The 19,538-nt window shown below is 44.2% G+C and overlaps 1 protein-coding gene across 5 annotated transcripts; it reads right to left on the bottom strand.

The window, feature by feature from the left end:
• Positions 1 to 289: 289 nt before the first annotated feature.
• Positions 290 to 18,715, bottom strand: AKR1A1 (aldo-keto reductase family 1 member A1). 5 transcript variants are annotated; one of them, XM_027893257.1, is made up of 10 exons: positions 18,662 to 18,683; positions 18,607 to 18,625; positions 16,411 to 16,506; positions 10,937 to 11,056; positions 9,183 to 9,334; positions 6,541 to 6,736; positions 6,160 to 6,359; positions 5,616 to 5,688; positions 4,584 to 4,670; positions 290 to 2,201 (listed from the first exon to the last, which is right to left on the bottom strand). In XM_027893257.1, the coding sequence occupies exons 3-10, from the start codon at positions 16,498 to 16,500 to the stop codon at positions 2,136 to 2,138; spliced, it is 984 nt and encodes a 327-aa protein (XP_027749058.1). In that variant the 5' UTR covers positions 16,501 to 16,506; positions 18,607 to 18,625; positions 18,662 to 18,683; the 3' UTR covers positions 290 to 2,135. The 5 variants fall into 5 exon arrangements, with proteins under 5 accessions (XP_027749058.1, XP_027749050.1, XP_027749040.1 ...); XM_027893249.1 differs by having other exon boundaries at positions 18,657 to 18,678; XM_027893239.1 differs by having other exon boundaries at positions 18,607 to 18,715.
• Between the last annotated feature and the right edge of the window lie 823 nt (positions 18,716 to 19,538).

Raw genomic sequence — 19,538 nt, 5'->3', positions numbered from 1 at the left:
CTGCCGCAGCACACGGCCCCGAGCGGGCAGGGCCGACATGGCCGCGGCCCCCTCAGGGCGCAGACCCGCCGGCTCCGCTGCTGTTGTTGTTACAAGATAAAAGTTCACCGCCTCCAACCCCGCTATGTCACTGCACGCAACACAGCCGGGAAGTGTGGGCTCCACAGAGGTAAAGAATCAGCCTGCTTTTCTTGGGAATTCTTCCCAGCCCACGTACCTCTGGTTGGAGAAATAACCGCACAAAGTTAATTGGGGCCCTGACATGAGGGGGGGGGGGCGGAAAAAGTCCCAAAGTCGTACAATGAGTACAGAATTTATTGAAGACAAGCAAACATGCAAGGGGAACACAAGCAAGAAAAGCCCCCGTCCTTGGCAGGATGACTGCTGTGAGCAGTGCACAGAGTGCCTTCAAAGCACGACTGCTTCCCTTATGGCTGCAGCAAGAACCACATTCAAACTCACCCGTGTTTGATTAGAACAGTAATAATAATAAAAAAAAAAAAAGGCAACAGGAATTTCATTTTCCTTAGGAGTAAATGTCCAGTCTTGTGAAGATATCTAACTGAGCTGCATTGGCTTTTTCCACTGAGGTAAATTCAACAGAAATTAGAAAACATTTTACCAAGAAACAGGAGTTCCTTAAATTTTACATACAAAGAGTGATAAACAGGTTTGTTCCAGTTCAGCTGCACACTGGGAGGCCCAGGGCAGGAAATACTTGAGGAGGCATTAGAGTCGGGATGAATATGTAGCTTTGCTACAGGCCTACTGTAAATGAGGTTATCAAAACTGAAGTATCGAATTCTTTAAGTTTTGAACTATTGAAATACAGAAGATTATTCTTCTAACTGTTTGCTACTGCTATGGGAAAAATTAATCCTACTTTACAGCCGGAGAACACCAATATAAAAGGTTAATGTTGCTAAAGCCACAGAAGGTACCACCATCAGAGCAGGGGTAGGTACTGACACCTCATGCCCTTTGTCTCAGATGGGGATTCATTAAGAGACTGAAACAAAATAAAACTCTGGTTAGAGCTGGAGTTCCAGCCCTCTGTATCAGCACTCAGTAAATTAATCCCTGCCAGGGGGGAACACAGAGACGTGGAAGTGAGAAAACAGAGGCACAGAAAGGCGAGTGACTTGCTCTGTTACCAGCAGGTCAGGGGTAGAGCAGGAGAGGTTGATGATCTTCCGAGCATCAACCCAGGCAGCACCCAAAAATGCTACATCAAAATGGAAGGAGCTCTCTGACAGGTCTTTGCTCTTACTGTATCAGTCAGGAACTGATCTTGTGACCTTCCAGAACTCAGACTGGACACCCCTGCTAAAGGAACACTGGCCAACTTCACGGGAAAGGCAGGATGTTTTTCTACAGGACTTCCTGAAAAGTTCTTGTGGCTTTTGCGATAGGAGGATCAGAGCTATTGTCAGAGCTGAAACTCAGCACTGTGACAAGCAAGAGAGCATGGCCCTGAAGGCCTGCTCCAGGGCCTGCTTTTATTCTCTTCAAATCTACAGGCAAATTAAAAGAAAGAGAAAATAGAAAATTGTAAGTTCCACAAGTACAGTAAAGTGGATAGAAGTGCTGGGCATGGCTGGTGACTTGGGTTTTAATGAAAGGGTATGGACACAGTGCAACTGCAGCACATTTCTCTTTGTTCCCTGTGTAAAAAATATTACTAAACACATCAAAGGTGCTGGCTGAGCAGTTTTTTAGTCTTAAAATACTTTCACGTCTTCACTCTTTTTTTTTTTTTTTTTGATTTTTCCCTCTCATGGTGATAACTATAAAGTTTTCAAAACCGTTTCACAGGCAGTAAACCCAAAGTATTGCCCCAGCTTGATAATGACATGTTCGGAACTTGATTTAGACTTCACCACTCTACCTAATCTCCAAAAGATTTGATGCTTCCAGCAGCAAGCTTGCAGTCCTTGTAATAAATCCACAAACTCGGACATGGAAGCTACAGTATCTCCAGAAAGGAGGTCGATTAGAAGTTGTTCATTGTAGGTAAACCTACTCAGAGAGGAAGTTGTAAATTTGGACAGCGTTTTTGACAAATTGTGGCAACAATTGTTCTGTGGAAGGGCACTAAGAGGAGCACGTTAATTTAACACCTTATTTTCCCGTAGTTAATAGGGGTCATTGAAGGGGTAATGGGGGTGTCCAGCATCTCTGGCGACAAGCTTTCCATCCACCTGTGAAGTAAACAAGACAAACTCGAAGTCAGCAAGACGAAAACCCATTCTTACTCTCAGTTTCAAGTTCTCCATGGAGGTTTAGATTTCCAAACCTTTGTATGCCAAACATCTGGGACTGCACTTTTCAGCCTAAACAAGGGCTGTTCCCTCTACTCCCAAGTCCTCTTAGCATTTCTTAACAGAAAAGACAGATTTCTGTAGCCTAGAGCAAGAGCCTCTCAAGCTGCAGAGACCTGAAGAACTAGATTAGGAATAGTTAAAAGCCTTTGGCCTTGTAGCTGTTCCTGAGTAAGTGTTGTAACATGCACACTTCCAAAACACTTCCCTGGAATTGGAACCCCTGTTTCCACCACAGAGTTGCTGGGCTGCCAGTTTTGAGAGATGGATAAGATGGAAACACACTGGATGGCTTGCTCAGGGCCACATCCTGAGGCATTGATAGTGTCACTGCACTCCCTTCCTTGCACTCTTTGCTTAACAACATTTCCACAGAAGACCACTTGTCCAGCTCTCAAATGTCAGAGAAATCACTGTTTTTTATACCTATAAATGTGGTTTTTATACATATAAATGTGATGTTAGGGACGTTCTGGGGCCAGAGGGAATCACAGGGATTTTCAAACCAAGTATCCAGTAGGAAATGCCTCCATTAGCTTTCAGTATAAAACCTGCATTTCAGAGCAGCAACCGGAACTCCTGCTGTTGAACTGTTTAAATGAAACGAGTCGCCTGGGGGCACTGCAGAGCTCAGAACGAGGGTGTTACAGTTTAACATCTGACTAATGCTCTGATTAAAACAAAATAAAGCTGAAATGAAGCTGTCAAGGGAAGGCAGCCCTCAAAACCGTGGACAGAAGTGTCACAGTAGCGTCAGGTTTCCTCACGTTCTCTTCAGAGCCAACAGCTTTCTCGTGTTCCTAGAATTCAGATTCCTCCTTTCCCCCCCCTCCCAGTTTCTCCCCCCTGCATATTTCTCCACAGCATGCCGAGACAGCAGCTGCCAGCAGCAATGTTTCACATCACTGACTCCAGTCTGCTCCAGGAATCTGAGAGAAGGAGGGGGGATAAAATCAGCAGTGAACACGCTGCAGGTGAATGGTAGTTTACTATCAAAAATAGGTCATGATGTGTACACGACCATCACTCCTCTCCTGGCTTGACAGTCATTTAAGTTTCACTTCAACATTCCTTGGCCAATTACGTGTTTCCAAAAGTTTGGATTTCAGGCAGGTGAAAGGTCATTTCCAACCTCTAACTAGATAATGAACAGTTAGAAGTATAAAGCAACTTAAGTTGCCTACATTCGATGTAACAGCCTCTCCTCAGGCTTTAACACAACCAGGAAAAGAGAGGCACAACTGTAACAACTTGTGGTTATAGATCAGTGAAGTAAAGCAAGGAAGAACTGTCAGATACAGCAGGAGCTCTGATGTCACTGCCATATCACACTTTGAAATCCAGAACTGAATCTGTTAAATCAGATTCATAGGGGAGATAGGCATGAAAGGTTAGACAGGAATTTTAATTCACAGTTGACAAAAAAATCTTTCCAATAAGCCCAGAAGGGATGGGCAGGAGACAAAAGGTTCCGGTAGAGATCTTACAGCTGCAGAGCCGTGATTTAATTCCCCTCATCTCGCTTCTTCCTGTCTTGTTATCTGACACTGTGGCAGTACCTTTGAAGCCCAGCTGCACCACATCCACCCTCTCTCCAGCGGGATGGGCTGCCACTTTGAACTGCATTTCATCTCTCCTTTGTGAATCCCTGTGATCCGCTCAGGTCTCCCAGGCAACAACAGCTCACCCAAGCCGGGCTATGTTCTAACGCATTTTGCAGTTTCGTTAACAAAACAACTTTGTTTGCAGCCTGAGTATGAAAACACTTGGAAAGGAAACACCCTGTCAGCAGCAGGTGTGCTCCTCACTGCCACATCCACACAGGGCAGCAGCTGAGCTTGCCCTTTGGGGTACAGACTCCTGACCCATAAACACAGAGAGAGTCCTGGCTGCAGGGATGTGGGGGGTTATATTTATGCACACACGCAGTTAAAAGGGTGGCCTTGAGGCTCAGAGCATGACAAACAGTTGGAAATTGTAACAACAAATCAGCAGGAGTTTGATGAGATGGGACTCTGACTTAAAGATCCATGTAATGGGAGCTCAGGAGAGGGCCACCAGTGTCCAAACCAGAGAAAAGTGTTCAAAGAGCTACCTTTTCTGCCCCCCGACTTTGAAAAATTCCTCCCTTTAGACAACCTAAGATGCGGTGTTCTTATGAGTAAGTAGTTCTGATGGGGGGGCTAAAGAAAGAAATCTGTAAAATCTCAAGTTTTGGCCACAGGCACACAATAAAAACTGTGAGAAACGTGAAAAATTTACCGTAATCATCGGCACGATGTAACGCCAGTTTTTATTCAGGCTTGCAATGTGGCTCATCTCCTGGTCTGTGAGGCTGAAATCAAACACCTGAGAACAAAAAAGCAAGAGGCTTCAATAAATAACCATAAGTTGCCATCAGTTTGTCTTCTGCTTATAAATATGAATTTGCAATTAAACTCATTGTGTAACAAACACCAAATAAAGGCCTAAAGTCTGAGGTGTTCACACACCTGCCAGCTCTAAGCCTACACTGTTACTGCATAGGGCTCTTCCACAAAGATAAAAGGACTGTTCCTCCAAGTAAAGTGCTGCCTATTCAATCAATATTCTGTTCCCATGTAGGTCTAAACCTCAAGTAACAGAATTTACAGGAATTTCTTGAGATTTCCAGCAGCACACTACATGGCAGAATTTGGTTTAATGGGAGTAACAGCTACAGAAACCGCTCCTAACTTAGAAACAAGCCATGTAACCAGCCAATCTTAATGATTAAGGGCTGAAAAAAGATCCCAAGCAGTGATTCAGAGACATCCCTCAAGATTATTTAAAGTCAGAGTTTTCAAATAATTTTTAAAGTGAACTGCCTCCACTTCAGAGCAGAACTGAGCCACACTTATTCCTTCAGCATCACTAGGATGGCAGTTTGCTGCAGAAATCGTCACCAGCCCTCACTTGCAGGACAGAGAAACTATTACTCATAAATAAGAACCACTGAACATCATTAGAAGACTCCCTTGTTCAATAAGTTTGCCTCTCAAAAGAATTTAAGTAAAGATTTTTTCATGCAGACTTGTAAAAAATACATTCTTTACCTTCTGATAACAAGACTGTGCATGTGCACATCTGCACACACTGAGCTACTTAAAACACATCGTTTGTTTTCAAAAGAAAAATCTCTACCCTCCCTTGTAAGTGTGTTGATGAACGAGCACGAGCCAAGTGTCTCAGCTTGTTGCTCTGCAAGTCTTAGGGCAGTGTTTTACTCTCATGAAAGGGAACTGATGAAAACTCCTTTCCTCCATTTCAGCTTACCTGGAGATTCTGCTGAATGCGAGCAGGAGTGACGCTCTTGGGAATGGCAACCACTTTACGCTGCACTTGCCATCTGTTAAGAGGAGGAGAGGAGAGAGATTTTGTCTCTGTGTGCAGCCCAAGAACTGTAAGTATTTATTTCAGTTGAGTAATGATCTGTTTGTGTGTGAAATCAAAATCCCCAGAGGAGGAGTGACAGGGCACTGCATGGTATTAGGACCTGGTGTGCCCAAGCACAAGTAAGACAGCAGTCACTGGATTAATTAATGAGGGGAAGATGTGCATGCGAGCAAGTTTCAAGTGTTTTAAGCTAAGAACGCAAGGGACAGTCAGACAAATGTTCTCAGGCATTTTACACAAGTTCTAACACGACAAACACTGAGAAAATAGATGAAAACACAAATCCATAAGTGCCTTGAGCACAAAATCTTGAACATGTTCAGTTGGCAGGGAAACTTGCTACTGCCCAAGACTGTGGTAGTGTTGCCAACAGATATAAGGCTGGGTCCCTCCCAGACACCCCCTCTCTCACAGCTGTTCTGACCTGAGGATGATCTGGGCAGGTGATTTGCTGTATTTTTCTGCAATTTTTTTGATGCCAGGTTCTTCTAGGAGCACAGGCTCATCGGGGTGTTTCCACATCCGGTCTGGAGAACCAAGGGGACTGTAGGCAGTGACAACCAGTCCTCGTTTCTGGCAGTGAGCAATCAGCTCGTTCTGAGCTAGGTAAGGATGGCATTCCACCTGTTGAAAGGACCCACAGAACAGACACCAACACAAAACTAAACAAATGGGGAGCCGAGCACAGCAGAACCAAATATATCACAGGAGCTCATTCCAGGTTTTGTAAAACCTTATAAGATTTAAGTTAAGTTCACTCTTATGGACAAACAGGAAAGGTGTTTGTCTTCTTCCTTCATCTCACCTGGAGCACAGCTGGTTTGACAGTGGCCACACTTAGCACATCATCGATCTGTCGACTGTTGAAGTTGGACAGCCCGATGGCTTTCACAAGACCTTTCTCCACCAGTTTCTCCATGGCCTTCCAGGTGTCCTTGTAATCAGTGTAATCATAACGCATGGTGTTATCAGGGTTCTTTGGGAAGAGATTGTCCCCCCGCCTGCAGCATCAAAGGGGAAGTGTAAGTACATGTACCACCTTCTTTACATTATGTGAGTCCTTCACTAAAAGAAACCTTCCTCAGAGTATTCTTAAAGACTCATACACGGTCTGGAGGGCAGAGCACAATCTGAGTGAATTTATCTGTTCAGTTCCATTATGTGACTGAAGCTCTAAGCAGTTATTTACACAGAGAGTCTTCTAAAGTTGTTATACAGCACTTTGAAGTACTGACCTGTACGGCAGTGACTACCCAGAGCTGATAAGCCACTGAACACACAGCAGCAGCTCATTGCACACTTGGATCCTGATAAAACAGCTGATTTAAGGAGCAGAAACGCATAGTCTGTTTGGAGCTGCTACCAGAGGGATCTTGGTTTAAGAAGTACCTTAGAGAAACTGTATTCTCATAGAAGTCTTACCATGTACACATTGGCTGGGTGTGTTTCCTTCCAGTAAGTCATACCAAGGCATTTAAAAAATAAAATTAAAAATAATAATAATAAAAAAAAAAGAGGCCAAAAGAAACAAACAGGCACAAAGAACCTGGTTGTGCCAGGTGACACCACCACAGCCAAAGGGCTGGGACTGGTCCCTGAGCAGCCCATGCTTGGAAGGGTGTAAGCAATCCCAGTGGAAGAGCTTCAAAACCACCACAGGACTTGGCTAGCTCAGAACTCACACCCTTACATTGCTCCAACCGAGCAGGGAACAGTGTGAGGAATGGCAGCAGCTGGGGACAAGGGAAGATGGCTCTTCATGTCATTGGTAAATCTAGAACCAAAAGTAACTCTGAAAGCTTTAGGAGTTTCCAGCTCAGAAAAAGCAGCCTCATATGTCAAGGGTGCTGTTTTAAGAGGGAGTAATTTTCAAGACCTTGAGGAGCTGTGATTTTCACCTGGAAGTCCTTTGTCCAGCTTCCCAGGACAATAGGCATTATAGATAAGCAAGCATTAAAACAGTTAGGCAGAAATAATGGAAAACTGGAGAGTGAAGTGTTTCCAACGAGAAGAAAAATGAAAGTGATTTATTAGAGTGCCAGTTGTGTCAGAAGTTGCATAACATCAAGCAAATTTCAATATCAGTGATATCTAAACACACATCATTATTTGTGTTATGTGTCATTACCAAAGCAATATTTAATGGGTCTTTTTTTTTCCAGACAAATGAAAAGCAAACCTGTTTCACAACATGGGGAATTTTTAACAGCTCTTCCTCCAGACCAAAAGCACTTCCTCATTCTGTTATGCTGAGGAATACATTTATACTCTGAGCATCTTTCAATTTACTGTCAGTGTTTCACTTTGTAAAATTCAGTTCCGCCGACTAGAAGGAGAAAAAAAAAATCTCAAATTTGCAGAACTGAGTCCTCTTAAACTGACAGGCCCTTCGCTGTTGAGTGAAGACTCCATGCAAACATCTGGTCAGGAGATTTATTCCCCTTGCCCTTTTTTTTTTTTTCTGACTGTAGTTGGGTGGGGGGACAACTGTTCCCACATCTATAAGGAAATAGAGTATGGAATTCTGCTTCTCATGGGGTCGTAGGGTAAGTGCATTTAGCACTTATCTGGAAAACTTTGTCATCTCTGATTGCCTCAAATCATAGAATTACTGAAATTAGTGTCATAAAAGTCATTTCACTTCCTCCTCATACAAACACCACGATACTGCATGGGCTTGGCCACTTCAGTACATTTAATAACTCCTAGTGAAAAGTGTTTTCTTCTCTCCAAAACACTTAATTTTCATTTTACAGATCAGTACAACTAGGGCATAGGGCAGTTTCAGTATTTCCTCAAGGTTACCACACTTCCCCAACGCCTAAATGAGGACACCAGACTAGTTTAAACTTCTAATATGTTTGACACTAAAAGACTTTACCTCACAGGTAGTATAAGATGGCAAGCTTCAGTATAGAAATTTGTCCCATAAAACTTTTGCCAGTTACCTAATCTTGGCACCCATGCCAAACTGTCACCAGTGCAGTCATCCTAATTTCATTACCTAATTGTTCTCATGACTGAAAATGTATGTAGTTGCCTTAAGAATTTAAATGAAGATTTAATACTCGTTTTCCAGCCTCACCATTGCTAAAAAATGAGAGCAATTATCCTTCTTCTATTTACAATACTACACAAAACCCCAAGTTTTGTCTCCTCTACTGTATGTTTACAGACAGGCTACAAATCTAACAGCAAACAAATTCCCACCCAACTGGAATTCAAAGAATGAAATTTGAACAATTGTTTCTGTGAATGAATGAATGAAATATGAGCAAGTGTAGAAAAGGGTGTCTACCTGACAGTCCACAGGACCACACACCAAAAAAACATCTTACAGACGGTACACACAGGAAGAAATTCACAGCTCAAAAAAGAAGGTCCTCAGGATATAACATGAAAATACTGGGCTTTCTGCTTTCTGTGCCCTTTCCACTTGGTACTTACTCAAAGGCATGAGGCCAGTGCATGAGGTACAGGTCCAGGTAATCCAGCTTCATATCTCCAAGTGTTTTCCTCAGTGCTGGCTCTACATCTTCTGGGTGGTGCTTGGTATTCCAGAGCTTTGATGTTACAAACAGGTCCTCCCTTTTAATGAGCTGCAAGAAAGGAAGGAGAGCATAATTCACTGGAACAAGTTCAGAAGGAGAATTGCAGCAATTCCCCAGCTAGTTTTAAAACAGAGAGAACAACTGAAGTTTTTGTTTAAAAAAAAATAAAGGTTAACATATGGAACCTACTAATTAAACCTTTCAAAAATATACTGGATGGAGAAGAGCCACAGAAACACACACACTGGCAAGTCCTTAAGTATATCAAATACTTCAGCCCTGTATTAAAAGTTCTGAAAAACAAAACCATCCTCTCCACATACACACACACACTTTTCCCAACGTTCCAATTCAAGGGTTAAAGCCACTACTAAGTGTGATGTGGTCAAAAGGTGATGTGGATTATTCACTTTATTCATATGTAAATTATGAAATTTCTATTTAACAGTTCACATATTCAAGGCACAACCAGCCAACTGACTTTACTCATCACATGCCATAAACCAAAAATGTTTCTTGTGGAAACTGCATGGGAAAATAAACAGAACTTTCCTCAAACCTTTGCATTTGAGTTTCCAGGCTGTGGAAGGAACACGCTAAGAAACTGAGAGCCCTGTACCCTGTCTTGGAAGGGTAAGACCCATAGATAAAACAAATATTCAAAATTTCACCCAAGTCAGTATTTTGAAGAAGCTGAAATGATTAATTCTTTAGTTTCTCTCCTCCAGCCGTTCAATTATTTCTGTGTTTCACACAAGGATGTCGTGCTCAAGAACAAAGATTTTTAAAAATTCTTTTTAAATATAATTTTAATTTAAATTGTAGACTTAAGTTGGCTGGCTAATACGAACTGAACAAAAGCCCTATGCTTCCCTTTGTGAGTTACCACATCTGGCAGGAAGGAATCCCTGGGGCAGGCTGAAAACAGCCTCTCTCAAGCAAATCACATAACAAAGAGATTGCCCTAAAGCCAAGGCAAGAGCAGCAGGAAAACAGGGAACATGAAAACTTTCTTTCCATGGGCTCTGAGGCTGTGCAGGTAATCCTTCTGGCCCCTTGGGCCAACAAGAGCAAGGGGATAAATTTAAGATTCCACCATCCCTAGGAACGCCTGTTACATTACGTTATACTTTGGCCTTGGACTCTCAGGTGCAGGCCCTGGAGTCACAGTTGTTAAAACTTCACACGATTTCCAAAAAAAAAAAAATCACCATGCATTTACTCACTCCTTTTTTTTTTTCCTGTAACCACAAAACCTACAGTCACCAAATCTGCTGAGGCCACCTACCATTGCATGCCAGACTGGAAAATCAGAGTAACTTTCCACATAAATCGTGGCAAGTATTTTACGTTACAACTGCTGGTTCTGGGAACCCACGGTCTTTGAACATCCAAACTGGGATACTTTGTGAGGGGGAAAGGGGCAGGCATGCAAATTAAAAAAGGCATTTTCTAAAGCTTCCCTCCAAATATTCCTGACGATCTCTTCTCCCCAGGACAGCCAGCAGGGTTTTTAAGAGGAGAGAAACAATCAGCTGGGGCAGACCAGGAGGAACAGCCACAAATGTCATCTTCACCAGTCTGCTTTCAGGTCCTGGCTGTAAGTGTTGGTACAGCACGAAGCCAGCACGGCAATTCCGGTGCTTTTACCTTGTTGGGCCCGACGCATTCCTGGAAGGCCTCCCCGATCTCCGCCTCGTTGCTGTAGGCGGCGGCGCAGTCGATGTGGCGATAGCCCACGCTCAGGGCGCACTTCACCGCGTCCTTCACCTGCAATCAGACACACACTGTGCAGTGCAGTCACTGCAAAGGGACACAGCACCAGGGGAAAAGCTAAAAGATGTTACAGACTTAGGGAGCAACGCTCCCAAAGAAACCCCACAGAGCTGCAGAAGTCATGAGACTCAAACCTGCCCAAGTCATGAGACTCAAACCGTGGGGTGCAGGGCCCTCCACGCCACAGCCCTCGGGGGGGAGAGGTAATTCTGGCAGACACTCCAAGAGTAATAAGAAAAGGGCTGTGCACACAGGACCATTCGTACAAGAATGCACCAGGACAGAACAAATCCCTGCTTTTCACTATGGCTGGCACACTTTTCTTAGATATAAAATGAGCTTTAAGAAGCAGTTTTCAAATAAATCATTACTCCAGAAGATGAACTTTCCGACCTGACTGATGAATCAATGTCAGTTAAAGCTGAATTATATCTCCTCTCACCCAGTAAAGGCAGAGCCTGGTTTATAACTCCAGAATCGCCAGAGATTGGGTCTGGTTCAACCACTCACACTTAATTACTAAGACAATGCTATTTTATGGCACCTTTTTCTTTTGTGTCTCATTCTTACTGACTGCACAACAATGCAAGTTATTATACTGCTGGGACACTCCTGATGGTGCTCCCAGCTTTGCATTTTGTTCACACTGAAGGTGTTGCCAACAGCAACGCGCCCTTTGCGGCGTGTTGTTACACAAAAGCCGGAGCAGTTGGGAACCAAGGTGCTGTATTTCGAATTTGTATCTGCTTTTGGAAGCTCTAATGAAGCAGAGGCACAAAACATCTTCACATGTGGGCCTCGGATATGGAGCAAGTCTGGGAACCACAGAATGGCATCTCTGTGAGGAGTCATAAGGAGCTTCTGAATAAGGATTTTTCAAATAACTGATTGTGCAAGAACCAAGAATTACTACAGATGCCAGCGTAGTCATCATCTCCTGTTAGGCTCAGATTTAGTAAAATCTGTTTCATTTAAGTTCAGCAAGCACATGTTCTCTTTGACATCTGTCCACCTGAAGTACTACAGACAGAGTACATCCTACCTGCACTGGGATTTCTGTTCACTGCTCCTCACCAACTCATCTCTCAAAACTACAGGAGACCATAAATTACTCTGTGCACAATGCTTGAGCCACTAGGACCCTAATGTGTTTACAGAGATCACATCTCTCTTGTCAAGAGATTAAAAAATGTGTCCACAAAGGCTAGAGAGACATTGATTTCTTTCAACTCAACCAAAGTACCAGCATTTTCAATTTTAAAGCTGACAAAATTAGTAATACCGAGTAAAGGCATGTACAGTCCTGCTTTGGGATGCCACAGAAAGGCAAGGGGGAATCAAATGTGAAAAACATCTCTCTCCTACTGCTGGATTGCATTTGGCTTTCTTTTCAAAGAACTGCAGTAAAGGCAGACACAGGATATTCTGACTGCATTCTTTGGCATTTTGAGAGGAGAACTGGAATGTAGCTCAGTTTCCCTTAGCCAGAATGACAAAGCACTTCTATTACAGCAGAGAAGTGAACCCTTCCCTTCTCCAGCAGGATGGCAGTGCCAGTGCTCCTTTCCCCTGACAAAGGCATTCCTCAGAAGGTCACTACAAAGTCAAGGGCAGAGTAACTCTGAAATCACCTGAGACGCAATAAAGGCTTTTAAGACTCAATATCTACCCCCCAAAGAGGTGAGAGTTGTGGAGAGGGATGGGAAATATCAGTTTTCTATGTCTGCACTACTCCTTTATTTCCTATATGAGATTAATAGTTTTTTAAAATCCAAACAGGCGCAAAATTTGCCTTAAAATGCAAGTAGGCACCGCTCGCAGAAGACCAGAGATAAGGCACTCCAAACACGTCTCTGCAAAGCATTCCAACAGGAGGCTGCACTTCTTTATCAGCATGTTTTGATAAATTTCTAGCACTGAAGAACTGGGACTGGTCATTTAAATAAGGTTTGGATCGAGGGAAAAAAAAAACTGTATTTGTGTAAACTACTCTCAGCCTACTAAGACATTCCAATGTGACCTGAAAGTTCCTGTTGCACATAAAAGGCAAGCAACCAAGAGAAAATGTGGGGGGGAAAAAAGGCATTTTTGGAGGGGAAGAAAAATAACAATAGATGTAAGTTTAAGAAAAGTACTTTTTTTAAAGGAAGTTTTGTGTTTTTGAGATTATGTGCAGACAGATACACACATTTTGTGGAGGGGAACAGAGGAAATAAAAAAACCACGACAGAAGCAGGTGGATATTCATATGCCTCTGGGTATTTGGTGGTGTGAAGCAACAGTAGCCAAAGGATCCTTCAATCTTTCCACGTATTCTTTAGTTTATCCTGCTTATTCATGCCTTTCTTCAAATGGTTTACTCCAAAACAGACACAGTATTGCAGCCCACATGATATTCAGATGCAGTATGACCAGAACATAAAAGTGTTCCTATATTGCAGTTCCTATATTGCACTAAAATTTGCTGAAAAGGAACTCACACCACCACATAAATGAAGCTGACTTAAGAGTTGGTGTTGACCAAAACAAAAGGAGGTTGCCTCTTATCCTTCAAACATTGAATTTAAGCCCCTCCCTTAACCCATCCCAGCAGCAGTGAATTTTTTTGTGCCTGTGACCAGGATTCTCCACATTGCCTAAGGGACTTCGAGAACGAAACAGTCTCCTCCGCAGCTGCAATCCTGTCACGAGACACCCAGTCTAACTGGTTTTCTGAGGCATGTTGTTTCCTCTTCAGTTTTCCTGAAGCTTCACATGGAAATACAACTTCCCCAAGCCCCGTGTCTGTCTCCCCCACAGAGCCAGCCCTCTGCCACTGCAGGTTGGACTGCTCATCAGGTGGGGAGCGATCCTGCAGCTTGAAAGCACGGCTCGCTTGAGAGAAGAGAACAAAGCATTAAAGGATTACAGCTAATCCAGCTGCAGTATCAAAAAGGCCACGCTACTGATGTTCTTGATGCTCTTGTCTGAATGAGTTTCTCTTTGAACTCATTCACTGTCAGTTCACAGAACTGTTGTACTGTGCTCCCTTCCACTCAGCAGGCCTCTATCATGTTCCTATGGAAACATGTAAAACAAATTTCTCTTCTAGCTTTTGATTATGCAAAACACAGAACACCTTATTATTTTATAGGGTCTAAATCCTATAAAACCCTATAGTCTTCCAGCATGGATTTAGATTCAATAATTTGCCCCCCATTCTTAATATCTAGGAAACTAGGGCTGCAATGACACCTTTGGGTCACTGGACTGGACTGCTAAGATCTGGCTACAGGTCAGGGCTTGCTTACAATCAGGAACAGCAATAATAAAGAAATTACTCAAGCTTGCCAAGGAAAATAACTACAGCCTGCAAGGTATTTGCCTGAAATAATTTAAAAGCCATCCATTTCCATGCTTGCTTCTAATGCAGTCCTTGCACAAAGGAGCTTTTGACACGTAGCCTCTACTTGGGAAACAGCTAGATTAAATATAATCAGTGATAATTCTTCTGCTCCACTGGGTTTTGGCCCTCAGTCTTTAATTCATAATAGCTATTGTTATGCCTGAACTATATCATGTCCTTTTAAGGGTAAATCATTTGGATGATCAGCCAAATTGCTGCTATGCCTCTGAATTTGCAACAGTGATAAGCAGAAATCTATTTATTCCATAGGAACAGCAGCAACTTCTGCAACTCTGGCCACTTTCACTGCACTTCCTAGATTTTGCCTGCACTACATTCTGCCAGTAAGTCTTTGAAGACAGCAGATATTGCAAATCAGTGCCTCCCAGTGACTTCTGAGGAACCCCAGAGAAGATGGCTAGATCCCGTGTGGGGTCCAGCTGGTGGCAGCACTGCTTGTCATGGCAAAATCCTGAATTAGGTTTAAATTATGCACAAACAGGATCTGTTCTGGTTCCTTCATAAGGCTGCACTCTCCCCAGAACAGTTCATGCACAAAATAAACTATGTATTCATATTTTGTTCATTTAGACTCTGAGATTTGTTTTGGACAAAGCACATTTAAACTGCTTTGAGTGCACAGAAATTCATCCATTAAGTTTGTGCATATTAATAAACTCAATTAAGCTGTCAGTTGATGTTTTAAGTGGCAGAGCTGAACATTCACCCTTGTCCTCGTTTAAGAGGTTGACTGAGCTCTCAACCCAACTCAGTTGCCACGTTAGCACAGCTTCCATTCCCAACAGATCCACTGTCCTGACAGTTGTTTGGACAGGAAACCCCACAATAAATGGCTCTCAACAGACTTAATTTTCAGAGCTGGTTTCCCACCTTTTCCTGTAGTTGGCACGAGAGAATAGCACGTCTTGAGAAGGGTTTTAACTTTCCCTCTCAGCCACGAAGCTCACGCAGGAGCGGCAGCGAGACACACAACATTTACTGCACAGACATGCAACAGTGCAAATGCATGATCCAGAGAAGCTGGAAGTGTTCCAAGGCCAGGCTGGATGGGACTTGGAGAAACCTGGTCTAGTGGAAGGTGTCCCTGCCCACGGGGACACCTTCCATTAGGGAGGTGAGGGGACAAGCCGAGATCTTTAAGGTCTCTATCAACCCAAACCATTTTGTGATTCTATGATTCTTTGAATACCATCTAAGAATTCCACCAAGCACGGCCTTTCACAGGGAGCATGTACAATTTCTTTCCCTAAGAATTTATCTTTTAACTAAATGAAAGAGAAAAGAAAAGACGGACGAGGGGGAGAAGCGTTACAATAGCAGCCACAGTCCACAGCAGGCAAACATTCCCACAGACTGTTTGTAGTAACACGGGGAATTGTTTCCAAGTGTGGTGTTTGCCAGTGCAGTGCATTCAGAAGCAGTGAATGTCTAATGATACATGAGTCTTCCTAGTCCAAAAGCAGGCTGAGCCAAGCAAGTTCTTTGTTTTCCTGCTCACCGCTGGCTGACTGCCGGAACAGGACTTATTGCAAGAACAACTACAGTTCTTGCCTCCCAAAATAATGCTTTCTGCTGAGTCACCAGCCTAAGCCAGAGGGGTGTCTGGTCAAGCTGGCAGCCTGAGGACTTACCAGTGGAAGAGTCCAGCACCATATTATTGCTACAGCATTGTCCGTGTCCCACTCTACTCACTGGTCTCTTTCTGGATTCGTGTCCCAAAGCACCACTGCCTGGGGTCAGGGTTAACAAGTTTGAAGGGATCTTCTACTGTTGCCTTAATGGCTGAGCTGTGCAAATACACATACATTCCACTGGCTTCAGTGGAATCAAAGCTACAACAACTCAAGCAAAGGATCCAGGTCTCAGATCTGGGATCTCCACAGAAAGGTGCACAAACCACAAAGAGTGTTGTGAGCACAGTATTGTATTTTTCTCTGCTTACTTGGCCACGGTCACTTTTCCAAGTTCCCAGTCCCACGAGAGGCATCTTCTGCCCATTGTGGAGTGTAACGAAGTCGCACGCTGCAGACATTTTTGCCTAGAGAATAAAAAGAACAAGTGGTTTTGGAGCAATTCAGTAAGTTGCAATAATTTACCTTTTCTGCTCCCAACGGCAAACCTGTTCTTAATCAAAAAGGAAGAGCTTACAGTGTGTCCCAACATCCTCACAATTTATGTTTCTGCTCAAACAGTTAAAAAGAGACTCATGCATTCAGGATGAGCTCCAAAGCTGGCTGGCTGATTTCAGCAGAAGCTGAGGAAGTTACTTCCCAGTTATGTGTTTAAAAAAAAAACCAACAAACAGAATCACGAGTGGAAACATGCAGTGTTGGTTGAATATCTGTCTATATAAGAGGAATGGACATTTTCAAAGCATAGCACTCACACAGCACACCTTCTCAAAAAAGATCTCCCTTCTCTGTGTTATCATTTTCCTTAGATAATTAGGTACCAGCCCGTGGATGTGTTCACACAGAGTTTATACTTTCCTTTTTTTTCTTAGCTTATCAACCTGCCTTTTTGTAGATTTACAGCAGACACCAAACTGCACACTTGTTTTTCAGATGGACATAACAGCGGAGCTTGAGTGATCCTGCCCTGAATCACCAAGGAGCTGGTGATCCACGGAACAGTTAAACCAGAGTAGGTCCAGGCCTGCCCTGTGCTGCACTTCATGCACTGTGTGGCCTCCAGGCCTGTGCTGTGGGGTGCACGACCCAGGATAAGCTTTGCAGCCACCTGCAACAGGGGAGTCTGCAGGCAGCTCGAACTTTGTGCATGAGATTATGCCTCCTGGCTGTTATCTGAAAGAGCAGGAAGTTCTCGTGCAAGCACCCTTTGTGTTTGACAGCAGAAGTGATGAATAGAGTTGTTTTCTTGTAAAAGAATCCCTAGTAGTTTGAGTGACCAAAACAGGGTAACCTCTCCTGTGGGACAGGGTGAGGAGGTCTGCACAACCTGGGGCTCCCAGCACCTGAAAGATTATCAACACTTTCCTCTTTCTTTATAGGGTTAGATATCAAAACCAGCATTTGAGGTGACACTTCAGACTCCCAGTGCCCTTCTTACCAGGATTGTAATGGGACAACACCTCCTGATTCGAGACAACAATGACAACAAACTAATGGCTCTGCATTTGCACTGAGGTAAGTCCAGATACTGATGCTGAAGGCAGTCACTGGTGAACCAAATTGCAGGTGTACATCTGTTTTTTGGGGTAGGGGGTCAGAGAAGGCAGAATGACAAGAAATTAGCTGCCTAAATAAAGGCACCTTCTTACATCACGTAACACAACTGAAAACTTCGGGCTTTTTGATTCCCTTTGGCCTATAACACAAATAAGACACCAACTGTATGCTTTACACAACCATGTTATGCAATCATCTTAAAGGTAAGAGTTCAGCTCAGAAGACAAGGTACACGTTTAATCAATAACTAGCATCAGCACATTTTCTAAGATCCACTCCGCTTCATGTAATGTTGTTGTATATTAACACCACCGAGAGATCAGAACTAAAACCTCTGGAAGAATGGAAATACTGGAAGGAAATACATTAATTAACACTTTCGACTCAGACTCTTCTCTAAAACAGGAGAGTTAGGAGAACCACTATCTGCTAGCCATCATTATGAGGTTCATTGAAAAGCTGGATGCCTCTTCTTAGGAGGGCAGAGACAAAAACAAACACAAAAGCAAACTAATTCTGGACAAGACAGATGCGGTTTTTTAGCTTAACAGTGCCGACCTATTGCTACATTCACATAAAAGAATTAAATCTCACAGCAATTCAAAGGCTGGGAGGATGCATCAATAACCAGAACAGCACGAAGCACACCTGCACATCAACCCAGGGATACAACTCACTTTTAACCAGAAGCGAGGGGTCTTCTGGCAGCAGTACACGCAAAGATATGCATAATATTAATATGTATAAATATGCAAATATGAGCACATTGGCAATTCTTAAATCACCGCTACCGAACAGCTGAATGAAGCACAGGCGAGGGGTAGACCCTCCGTATTTCGGCTCCCCCCGGAGGCGCCAAGCGCGCCCACCCGCCCTTTATGCGGGGGGGACGATAAGGCGGCCCCGCAGCGCTCCCGCACTCGCCCCCTTAACTCACCCCCTTCACTCACCGCCCGCCCGCAGCGCTGCCACAACCCGGCCCAGCTCGGCTCAGCTCAGCTCGGCTCAGCTCAGCTCAGCCCGGCCCTTCCGCTTCCGCACGGGCAGCGCGCCCGCGGCTCGGGGCACTGTGAAACGGCGCGGGGTGGGCGCTGCCGGGCTGAGGAGTGAGAATCCGCTCTGCTGCCGGGCTGAGGAGTGAAAGTCCACCCGTGCGGGTTGTGCGGGGCAGAGCAGCCCCCCCTAACGCTCGGGGCCCCGCGCCGGTCCCGCACCGACCCCGCTCCCCGCAGCAGCTCATCGGCCGTGCCCCGCCGGGCTTTCGTTCCATCTCCGCCCAGTTCCCCTCGGGAGGCTCAGATAGCCCAGACCTCTCCTCGCCGTTCGCGGCCACGCGGAGGGAAGCGACAAAAGACATCCCGGCCCCAGAAATTCGGAGTGAAGCGTTTGCGTGAAGGTCCCCCTGACTGCTGTTTGTCTCGGCCTCTTGAAACCGTCTTTACATGTAGGAAGATAGAATTTCCTTAGTTTTATTTGCGGCCCTAAATAATAGGAATCCAGGGATAGTGCAAGGCCAGTTACGCTCGTTTTGCTCCAGCTTTTGTGTGACGAAAGGTGTATAAAGGGGGAAGAAGCTGCACTTCTCCAAGGAGCTGGGGCACCTTTTGTTTCAGGTGCCCAGGAATGCATTTCTTTATTTGCTGGGAGATTTGCAGTGAGATTAGATTAGAGCAGGCTCATTCAGCAGAGTGCTTTCTTCTGCACAGAGACAACCCCGCTACTGGTTAAGTCAAAGCCTTCCACTGGAGCAGACTTTGGCCTGTGACCGAGAGTCTTAAACACAACTTTGGGGAAAAAAAAAAAAAAAAGCAGCCAGTTTTGACTTTTACTCCAGGCTCGAAATGAACTTGAAAAGATAAAAAGATTAGATCAGAAATAAGGC

The sequence above is a fragment of the Empidonax traillii genome, unplaced genomic scaffold (assembly GCF_003031625.1).
Source record: "Empidonax traillii isolate 1590-97213 ecotype Southwest subspecies unplaced genomic scaffold, ASM303162v1 scaffold15:size5535645, whole genome shotgun sequence".
Lineage (NCBI taxonomy): Eukaryota > Metazoa > Chordata > Aves > Passeriformes > Tyrannidae > Empidonax > Empidonax traillii.
Note: the sequence above shows the minus strand (reverse complement) of the source record. Positions and strands in the feature narration are given on the sequence as shown.